This window comes from Lipophrys pholis (assembly GCF_963383615.2).
Source record: "Lipophrys pholis genome assembly, chromosome: 1".
In the NCBI taxonomy this organism is placed as follows: Eukaryota; Metazoa; Chordata; class Actinopteri; order Blenniiformes; family Blenniidae; genus Lipophrys; species Lipophrys pholis.
The window spans coordinates 43,791,840-43,803,529 of NC_137635.1; the positions used below are offsets into that span (position 1 = coordinate 43,791,840).

At 41.4% G+C, this 11,690-nt stretch overlaps 1 protein-coding gene across 1 annotated transcript in view; it reads left to right on the top strand.

The window, feature by feature from the left end:
* ak5 (adenylate kinase 5) overlaps positions 1 to 10,476 on the top strand; it is an 87,809-nt gene extending 77,333 nt beyond the window's left edge. The window contains exons 12-14 of the mRNA XM_080479743.1: positions 8,038 to 8,154; positions 8,323 to 8,502; positions 9,769 to 10,476. Coding sequence (XP_080335869.1) covers positions 8,038 to 8,154; positions 8,323 to 8,502; positions 9,769 to 9,843 — 372 coding nt within the window. The 3' untranslated portion in view covers positions 9,844 to 10,476. The remainder of the gene's footprint in view (positions 1 to 8,037; positions 8,155 to 8,322; positions 8,503 to 9,768) is intronic.
* Positions 10,477 to 11,690: the final 1,214 nt, after the last annotated feature.

Below are 11,690 nucleotides of genomic sequence, written 5' to 3' on the forward strand. Positions count from 1 at the left end.
CTGCGGTTTATTTAGAGTCGATCCCACGTGAACCACCCTGCTGCCAGGAACACACACTACAACACTGACTGTGCTGAAAATGCTCCCAGACTACAGTCGAGCTGTTTTAGCAAATGACTGAAACCTTTCTGGACATAAAACATGTTTTGGCATTTTATTTTTAAAAGGTTCGCCAAATAGGAGGACCTATAGTGGCCATTAAACTCCCCACATTTGTTTTGTCCATCCTGGTGTTTGAGAGACTCATTCCAATGCAACATGGCAGGCTCCATAGTCCTGCTTCAGATTTAGTTTTTAAAAGTTCATTTTAAGGAAACAAAAACATTCTTATCATTGAACAATTGCATAGTAATAACAGAATTATCATCAACAGTAAATGAAAGCAATACAGAAGATGAATATTTTTCTGGCTTGCTTGAATTTGAGTCGTTCTTCTGGATCTTGCCTGCTTCTGGTACTGAGAGCAGGAGTGTGTTAGACTGTGATAGAGAGACACATGATCACCAGCAGCTCTCAGGAGCATTTGTGCTCATTACCATACATTTTACAAGAATAATTACTTGAGTACTTTTCCCTCAGGACATCTCACATTTAAACAAATCTCTTTTCCTAACTTACTTTTAGAAAATAAGTTGTCCACAATGAAACCATAGAAGTTGACAAACATTTGTGATTACATTAATAATGGTTGAAGGCCAAGTCTTGGTTTTCAACAAAAAAAAGTTAATTCCAAAATATGTTTTTTTTTTTGTTTTTTTATTATGCCTGATTTATTTGATGCACGTGTCAAGATGAGAGTACATTTGGCAACTCTGCCGAGTATCATTATATCACATCAAACAGCTGCAATAGTGCAACACTTCTGTATTGGAGAGTGCAATTGACACGCGAAGCATGAGTCTGTTGTGCAACTATGTTTAGTAGCGCAGAGTGAAAAATCACTATATATTTATTTATGTTGGTATTAACAGCAGAGCCTCAACGTCCGTGTGTTACCACAGAATTTATCGTGTCACTGTTAACAAGCAGATGATACCACATCCCCGCTGCAAAGCCTGAAGGGAACGTTAAAGCAGCACAACGCAGTAAAACCACAGCAGTCTTTGTGATTTGTGACTTCTTCTCTCGCGGTTTGTACTTCATTTCGGATTACTCTTATAGTTCGTGAAATAAAAGTCACGCTTGATTTAATGCTTGCATATCCACCGCAGCAGTGGGTGTTACTCATCCATGTTTTCTGACCTGATATGACGAACGCAGCAATAAACTTTAAAGTTTCATGCTTCTATCGCTACGATTTCCCCACCGACTGAAGCGTCACCTTCTGGCAACTCGTCTGTCAGAGTATTTCTCCGGGAAAAAAAGAACTCTGGCACGGTTACAGTTGGCAGATATTTCAACATCACCACATGAGCGGTTGGATGGATGACCTTCCTCGCTCCGTTTTAACCTGCAGCGGCTGTTTGGCAGTCGAGACAGCCACCTTCGAGAGGAAGAGAAGACGATCGGCTGGGAAAGTCGACGTGGAAAGAAGTGGAATACAAATAGACATGGAAAAGGATCACTTGACTGCTCGGGGATCATTATGCAATATTTAGCCTAAGTTATAGTTAATAGAAGGAAAATGCACTGCTAAACCCAAAGAATTCGCTTGCATTGATAAACCTCCAGAGGATTTTCTTCTCTCAGACTTTCTAGTTTTGTGGAGGTTTGCAGAGTTTCGCAGCTTGTTTTGAAGAGGTCTGACTGCAGAAGCTTGGCTCATTGTTTTCACCCCTTTCTTGTGAGGCTTAAAAACACCCTAAAGCCATCTTGTCCGCAGCTCCAAAGCAAACTGACAGAATCCTACCCGATCTCAGTAAAGTATTCATCCCTCTCAGACAGTTGGTAGACAGTAAAATACGTGAAACTGAGTGACTATTTGACTTTCCCCCCCAGAACAGACCCCAAAAAATACAAGTTTTCAGGACAAATGTAACTGATGAATTTGGAAATGGAGTTTATAACCGGCTGGATTTGAGGTTGATTTCAGAGTTGTTGCTGAGAGTGTGCGCGAGATAATGAAGAAATAATTGCCCCCGTCCTCTTGGGACTGGTGTGAGCACAGGGGTGGTCCCAGTCGTCCCTCTTTCAGTCCTTTGGGACTGGGTCGGTGCAGCACCTCAGCTGCTCATGCGACCGCAGGACTAATTGACTGCGATCTGCTGGTTTCCCACAAATATGTTTTGGGTGCTCACATGCAGGTATCACCTGGGAAACCTTACACAGTTTCTGCTTCCTTCCCCTTGTTGGACCACTTCTCTCACACACACACACACACACACACACACACACACACACACACACACACACACACACACACACACACACACACACACACACACACACACACACACACACACACACACACACACACACACACACACACACACACACACACACACACACACACACACAATCAGCAAATTGTTTTCACTAGTTTTTGTCTAAAATGCTATAAAATAGAATCAAGGCGTTATCAAGGCAATCAATGATAATCATTGTTTTGCCTTAATTGATTCAGTTCTGGATGAAGTCCTGCTCTGTGTAGGTGGATTTGATTTGTTATTACTGCAATAATTTTGGAAAAATACACAAATCTAAAGAGTGTATCGACCCAGCTTCACTTTTTAATGCTCACATACATAAAGACAGTCAAAGCTTTCCATGAGTGTGTGTTTAACTAAAGGTAAGGCAGAAAATACACCCATCTTTCATCATTTCTTTCCTGTCCCTTTAAAAAAGGACACACACACACACACACACACACACACACACACACACACACACACACACACACGGGTCAAAAATAGAAAACAATAACTCATAATCGCAAACATTAAAGCCTTCCATTTTTGGAAGATTAGAAAAGCGATGCACTGTGAATTTGCGGACCACATGAAAAACTCCCACGCACAGATTTACTTGAACTTTCCGTCTGCCCGGTAGAGAAAGCGACGGCTTTCAAGCAAGGCTCAGCTGTCTAAGCTTCTTACTGCACATTAAGGTCATGTCCCATGTGCTCTGCAACAAGAGCACTTATTTTTTTTTTGCTATGCGAGTGAACCAGCTATATAGAGACTCTGTGTGTGTCTGTGAAGAACAGATGAATAATCCCGCATTGGGATTACTGAAGTGCACCTCTCCAGGTTTACAGCAGGACACATTACGAAAGCCACTGTAACACAAATATCGCCCACATCAGAGTTAAGAGTTTAATCTAAAATGTGATCGCATGTGGCTCACTGCTGAGGTTTTAATGACAAAAATGACACTGGGAGAGTTCGACTTGACTCGGTGAAGTGTTACTGTACTGTTGCCTGGCAACACCGAAGGTGCCATCTAATTTTCTTGTTGAAATACAGCTTTACAGTCAGTATAGGCACAGAAAACAGCTGGTGGCTCTAAAAGAAAATCTATTCTAATCAACTATAGATGACTTTCTCTTTCCTTCCCTGATGTTTTACATGTTTTCAGACTGTGGGAGGAAACCTACTCACACATTGGGAGAAAATGCAAACTCCTCACAGAAGGGCCTGGTTAATATTTGAACCCAGATGTTCGACGAGAGCACTAACCACTGCTCCACCGTGGGTGCCGTTAGGGGCCATATCAAGCCCCTCAGTAAACCTTAATATAGTAATCTATGTACTGAATAATACACAGAGAAACTAATTCTATTAATTTCCACACAACAGAAAAATACAACAAGTGACTCATCTCTCTCCCTTTTTAAAGGTTTAAAGCTCAGATTTCTTTGTGATATTTACACTTGTCATCCATTAATCCCAATGGTGGGGCCGAATTTGGCTCATGGGCCACATGTTTGACACCTCTGGGCTCGAGAGTACATCCAGCAAACACCTTTGCTCTCAGCTTAAGCCCAACAACAGCAAAGAATAAGAACTTTACATATTTATGTTGATACTTTTTAATGTAGGGTGCTTTTTTGCCAGTTCAGGGTCTCACACCAGCTTCCACAGTCAGACATTAATATCCAGCGAGCAGCACTTCGATAAGGTCATGTCCTCTCCAAACATAAATTACAACTGCCTTTCCCTTTTCTTAGTTTTTCCTTTCACAGCCACAGAGCACCACAGCCGCAAAACGTCCACGTAAGAAGCAAATGAGTGTTCTTTATTCATTGTGAATAGAGTAGTAGAGCAGTCACTGTGAAGAGGTGAGGCCACTTAACCTTTCCCTTTTTCACACGAACAGAACAAAAAAAAAAAAAAAAACTCAAGAAATCTCAACTCACATCCTGCAAACGCTGAGGCCTGACGGCTTTTTCACTTCGTAAAATATTAATTGATTAATTCATGCATCAGGGTGCTCCCAGTCAGCTCAGCCGTGAGTTCACAGAGCAGTAAAGATACATATACATTAGCAGGTATCGGACACATAGATCTGCCTTATTAACTCTCAGTGAGGCTGCTGACCCTCTTCTCTAATTGGAAAAACCCTGAGTGAAGCTCAACACTGGTGAATACACACGCTGCTTCCAAACTACAAAAGCACGTTTTATTCATACAACGGGCAAAATCTCACCCAAACTCACCCCCACTATCTTTGACACTCCCCCAAAGTGACCCAGGACACCATGTTGGAAACCGCTGACCTGGTTAAATTGGGGAAAAAACAACAGCTTTTCCCTGAAGTCAATGCTCAGTTGGAGATTTGATTGATTATTCTATGGTAACCTTGGAGGCTGCAGTCGGTTACGTTGGATATTAGAAACATTCATAACATCACGATGGCATTTTTATTGCCAGACCGTTATATAACAGAGTACACCGTTCAGACCAGCGAGAGTCAACCCGAGTAATACAAGATCCTGTCTTCTAATGAAGAGAAATACTGAGGACCAGCATGTTGACAGTGGAAAGAAAGCAGACCTGGAGATTTCCAGTTTACTTTCCTTATGAAGTGGGTGATTGCATTGTGTAGATAGAAAGCAGTATCATAAGCCTACCAGCATTATTAGCCGCTTACCTGAAGACAAAGTATGTGAATGGCTGCTTAAAGTCACCATTAGGAGTCTTCCATCCTCATCTCTGCTGGTCCTTGTGCTTAATGATCCCTGTGGGAATGTATTCCACCCGTCAGCATTAATGTGTGAGATATGAAACAGTGAATAACAGTGATAACTTACAATAGAAATCAGTGCAACCACAGACAGTGATCCACAGTAATAGTTACATGCAAACACGCTACAGAAGTCAATAAACAAAGTCAATCAGAGACCCATCAGGAGAAAATCACCCACAACAACAACTGAAATCATGAAGCTGCTGCTCTGACGAGGACAAAACAATTAAAACTGGCAGCAATAAAAGCTACAATATGCCCAACAACCATTAATAAACTCAGCAAGTAGATGTAGCATTATTACAGACAGTAATCAAGAAGAAAACGTCCACCAGAACAAACAATTAGGAACTGAACAAACACATTCTCTTATTGAAATGAGGCATATCCCAATGCAGCTCCGGCAAAGAGGCTTCCAGACTTTTCTTCTATGATAAACTCACTGACGAGAAGCACCAGAGGCGGTACTACCCTCCACACATCCCCCTGAAGAAAAGTTTGAATTTAAAGGTTGTTATGGCACCGTTTCTGTGGTCCGTCCCACTGGAGATGAAATTGAGCTGTAGATCACTCCTGGGCTGAAATGGGTTTGACATCTCTGATTTATACAAACCATTTTCACCATATCATTTTATATGAAATCAAACATTAAAACAAACAAATTTTTCAGTGATTAAAACCAACATACAGTGTGTGTGTATATAATATTGAAATGATTTGCTGTGTTCTATGAGAAGTCGAGGAGTAACCAACTAATAGTTTAAATGAATGATGACAGAAGACGTCTCAGATAAAAACACTCTTCCACTGTCTATTAAACATCCACACAAAATTCCAATTAAAGTAGATACATTTAAATTTAAAGTTCATTTCCTCCACCACCAATCTAGGCTCTTTTAATCTTAAAGCAAAATCAAAAAGGGATTCTCCTTTTATACCAACATTAAAATGATTCCAAAGTGTGAAGAAAATCAGAAAACCATGTCAGTTAAGAGCTTGCACAACTTTAACCCTCCACATATCAGTCAAACTAAACCTCAAGTCACCATAAATACCTGCGCAGGCATGTGTGCACCGAAGCAAACAGTTTGACCGCTCCTCTCTGCAGCAACGTGACGCTCACCTGCCACTGATCCTCCTGATGAGGGCGACACGCCCACCATGGTCAGCGTGCCCGCTTGTGCATTCCTCCAGACTCTGACACCACACAAGAGAAATTGTACAAATTAAAGGAAACCCCAACAACAGTAACAGTAATATGATATTTTATAAAATATTTTAAACAATCATAATTGAGTGCTGCGTCATATGTTTGATAAGTGGAGGCCTGGACGTTAGAGAAGCTGGTTTGGGATCAGGAGTTTGCAGGTTGGATTTATACAGCGGAGGTCAGTACTACTGAGTCCCTGAGCTTGACCCTTGACCTCCATCAGCTCCCAGGAGCGCTGTGATGTGGCTTCCCACCGCATCCCAGAAGTAGGATGGCTTCATATGGAAAAGAATTAGGAGATATAATGAAGTATTATTAGTTTTTGGTTATGTATCCTTAACGAATGAATACGATGAATACTAAGCAACTAAGCATATTTTTGATAAGCAAGCTGCAAAAAAAAACTGCAAAAAAGCATTTATTCCATGCAGTCCTATTTATGTATTATTACAACTTTAAAATATATTTTTAATACTACTCTTTATTGTAATGACTTATCAGATTACTGCCAAAAGTCATCATGATAGCTCAACTATCCTATTACACCATTGGCAAGGGATTACATTATTAGTTGTTATTGGTTCGAATCCAAACTATTATGTGTGGAGTTTGCATGTTTTCCCTGTGATTGTGAAAGCGACAATCATTCCATATTTGTTGCCTCACATTTCTCACACTCCTAGTGGGACAACATGGCTCATTTTATTGGTTTTCATCCGTTTTCAGTAAACTAAGATTTAGTCGTTGAAAATAAATATTAGCTCCGCCGTGTATTATTTATTCTCAAAAATGAGATTGGAGAAGACGTGGTTGGAGACACGGCCATTAATCAGTACATCTAATAGTTCTTCTAGTAAGAAAGTTATTTTCTTGAGCGGTAAACTTCTTTGAACGCACATCTGATTGTGTGTGCACGTGCAAATGTGTGCACGTGTGTGTGTGTGTGTGTGCGTGCACGTGTGTGTGTGCGTGCACGTGACACTGAAGAAAACACACTCCAAGCTGAAATGAAACCGTAATAGCGCTGTGAAACCGTTATTCCCTTAAAGGAAACACCTGCTGTGTAATAGCCAACTGTGAAAGTCAGACCTGACAGATTTATTGTGCAAATTGAAGTAATTTGTGATCTAATTGTGTTTTTCTTGGTAAACGTTTTATTTATTTATTTATATTTTCCATTGCTGGGTCTTTGCAATACAAGAACTGGGACCTGGACTTTGCATCGCTTCAACAACAACATTACTCCACAATCTGCCCATGTGCTCTCTGTTTTTGTTGCCCCTGTTTACGATTGTTTTTTCTGTAATGTCTCTTGCTGCTGCTGCTGCTAAAAAAAAAAAGGACTATTTACATTTTGTGCCTGCACTGGACTCTCTTATTATAATGGCTATTTGGGATATTCATGCTATTTGCAACCATTAATGCACTCTTTTTCCTACAACATGCTATGTCGGTTGTGTTGCTACAACGGAATTTCGTTGTGTTCATGACAATGACAATAAAGCGACTGACTCTTGACTCTTTATCAAATAATTAAAGTGTTCATTTGTCAGAAATTCTGTATATATATATTGAAGCTTTTGTAGAACTTCACTAAATAGTTTTTTTTTTTTTCATTGTGTGTCCATTGTAAATAATTGTGTGCGTGTGTGTGTGTGTGTGTGTGTGTGTGTGTGTGTGTGTGTGTGTGTGTTTCACAGGACACGTTGCTGGAGCTGCTGTGCGAGGCGGTGGGCTCGTCGGTCCGGCAGGGAAAAGGTCTGGTGATTAACGGCTTCCCCAGAGACCTGAGACAGGCTGAAGAGTACGAGGCCAAGGTCAGAGCAGCAGAATGCAGACATGTGGCAAGAAAAATGAATATTTCAAACCAGAATAGATCAACCCTCCATAGGAGTGTTTAAATGTGACGAGATGTTATGCGCCTGAGAAACAAAGACAGCGATTTCAGACAAGTCAACCATGTAAACTTTCTTCTTCTCCGTCAGATGGGGGAACCCGGCGCGGTGCTCCTGCTCAGCTGCTCGGCCGACACCATGTCCAGTCGCCTGCAGTGTCGCGGCAGACCCTCCGGCCCCCCGAGCGACCTGCAGAGGAGGGTGGAGAGCTTCTGTGACGACAGCCAGGCCGTGGCGGCGCATTACGAACGCAAGAGGCTTCTGCACACGGTAACATTAGGGCCTCAGGAGTCCATTAAGTACTTCCATTAAATAAAGGAGCATATAGATCCACGCTGTCTCAATTGAAAGCCACTTTACACACACACACACACACACACACACACACACACACACACACACACACACACACACACACACACACAGGCACAGCTTTTTGTTGTATACGTCAGCATCAAAACTTCAGAGATGAACTTTATATGAGTTGAACCTGCAGATGTGGCAAAGTACTCATATTATTTACTGAAGTTGAAGTAAAAGTAATAAATTAATAGTTCTGAAATGTACTGAAGCGTAAAAGAGCATGAATAGCTTTTAAATTTATTTGTATGCACATGTGCAGACAAACATCATAACCCTTGTTATGGCGCAACGTTTCTCTACAGTTTAATCATCAGTAACGACAGGAAGTAGCTTAAAAGCGTAGTTTTAAGTCGGAATCTAAATTATTTAACAAAATCAGATAACTTACCTGAACTTTATATGAAGCAGCATGAATGCCGTTTAAAAGTTTTGACGATGATCCAGTGAGGAGTCAAACGCAAAGACGACTCTGTTCAAATGCACTGAAATTAAAATAGAATCCTCCAAAGAAGTAAATACTTAAAGTAATGGTAACAGATACACAAAACTGCACTTGAGTAATGAAGTGTTAAAACATTGTTACCTCTGAATATCATACATCCCTGCACATAATCTAGATCTAGAGAGGACTCTAAAAGTTTGGGAAGTCAATACTGAATTCCGCGTTTTCTTTCCTTGCATTAATCATTCAGGTGTATGTTAACGATAGACCAATATTCAATGTGTGACACTCAAAACATAAAAAATGTATAGAAGCACCTCCCATTGAGTCTCTATTGTTTCGTACATGTCGAATGGAAAGACTCTTTTAATTCAGTGTGAGAAAAAGTGGATCGTGAACAGGCGATTAAAAAGTAGTTTTGGACCATGAACTAATTGGCCAACGGTCTGATACAGCGTAAAAATAAAAGTGGAGAAGTCCTCTGTGCTGTGAGCTTTATTCTCTTCAGTGGTGTCTCCACTGAAGTGAGCGTGAGGAGGGAAATCACAGGCCTTCTCTTTAAAAATGAGCTGTTTGAACATCTAAATGCCACATGAGGTGCTGGAGCGTTTATGTGTGGGCTTAAATGCCACGGCTAGTATTGAGGTCATCAGTCCGCAGCCGCAGACTCTCATCTTCTTCTTTTCCTGGAAAAAAAAAAATGCCTCGCAGTGTTTCGTCTCTTCCTGCAGATCGACGCCGAGAGGCCGCCGGATGAAGTGTCGGCTCAGATCTGCCAGTCGATGGAGTCGTCCTGCACCTTCTGATTTCTCACAGATTACCTGCCAAACTCCAGAAGACCCACCTGTAAAGGCCCCCCCCCCCCCCGCCCGCCCCCACCCAAAGGAGACTCACCCACATCACCTCACTCATTGAATCCAGTGGCATGCATGTCTCACCTGCAAACAGTGAACCTTCGTTCTGCTTTAAACTCTGACAAAACCTCTGGTTGTCATCTTCTGCTTCACCAACTGCCTCCACCCTCCTCCCTCTCCCTCTCTCTCATCCACCTCAATATATGCTGCCAACTGCCATACCGAAGCAGATAACTGTACTGAGAAATTAGCATTCCCTGCTGTGACTGAGAGCATGCTGCATGTGAAATCTTCCGCGCTGAGCGAGGTTTTTCGTTCCCCTCCAAAAGAAAAGTAGAAATGTCGGCGTGTGCTCATGCTCTTACCCACAGCACTGTGCTTTACATCTTATAACAAGCATGCAACAATTACAGTTAAGCTTAACTGCCTTTTTTGTGTGTCGAGTCTAAAGAGAAAAGGCATAAAAACAAATTTAAGAGTGTTAAGATTACCGCATTTGTATGTTTCCGAGCTCATCGTGCAGGTGCTTGTTTTGAGTTTTGGTATTTAACATTCACAATAAAGCCAGTGCATTTGCTAAAAGGGAGCGTTTCTGCGTGGTTTGTGTGCGTGCGTGCGCGTGTGTGTACTCAGCTGTGATCTGACGGCTCCACCTGCTGGTGGAGGGACTACAACAGAGCAGTCATTCATCCAGAGAGCGAGCGAATGACAGGGTGCACCCTGCAGTCCGTCACAGGGGAAACCGACACTCACACATCGACGCCTTCTTCTGCAACATCCAACACGTTTGTATTGTAGGAGGAAAGCAGAATATGTTCCCAGTTAATGCGAACAAAATAGTTTTCTACATCCTCCTAAAAGAAAAGATCGTGCACAGCGTCATCAAATGACCTTTACCTTCAGCGTATACAGTGTCAGGGAGATTAAAAAAAGAGCACAGGATAATTAGTTTCCAATCTTCTTTACAAAATCACATTTCTAAATTGATCCCCCCCCAAAAAAAGAACATTCTGAAAGCACAGGAGCACTTAATGTGAGCATTTCACGGCTTTCAGCTGGTCGAGGAGGTGATAAACGATCTGCCATTCAAAGGAGAAATCCAGGAGCTTCTCTTCATGTGATGCACATTCAAACATCCTGTTCGGAGGTTTTTTGATCACGTCTCCTTTCAGATTCGATCAGCTGCTGTTATTTCTGCCCGTTTCACTGCTTTCACACTTCAGCTTTAACGCCGAGGTGTCGATGTGACAGAAACTTGCATCTCGATTTGGTTTACCGCCGAGGCCGATTCAGCAAGACCTTGTCTGAGGACCACAGATGATGGAAGACAATCTCTTTAAGTGTCTAAATAAACCCAAATCATATATTTCAAAGTCAGTGTATGGAGAAGTCGGAGAGAAATGTTTCCCAGCTTGTTGCAATTTAAATAATTCTATATCGTGGCCTTAATGTTATAAACCTCCTGGTTCCCACAACCTCTGCAGTTCCACTCATGTTTGATCCTTTGACGAATTTCTCACTGAATTCACTAAAATGAAAATGTCAAAGGTGCTAAAGGATATTTTTCTATGTCGTCACTTTGAAGTGAACATGAAAATAAATCATGCCCTAGAAATCTTTTTCTAAAGTGGCATAAACAATTTGACCTTTTCTGATTAAAAAAATCGAATGGGCTGATATTTGACTGTAATCATGTCATATTTGTAAAGTTATATACAGGATTATGTTTAAAAATAATGTGTGTCCAGTTGAAGCTCAGTTTTTCCACATTTCTTCATGTTTCAGGCGAACTACCCAGT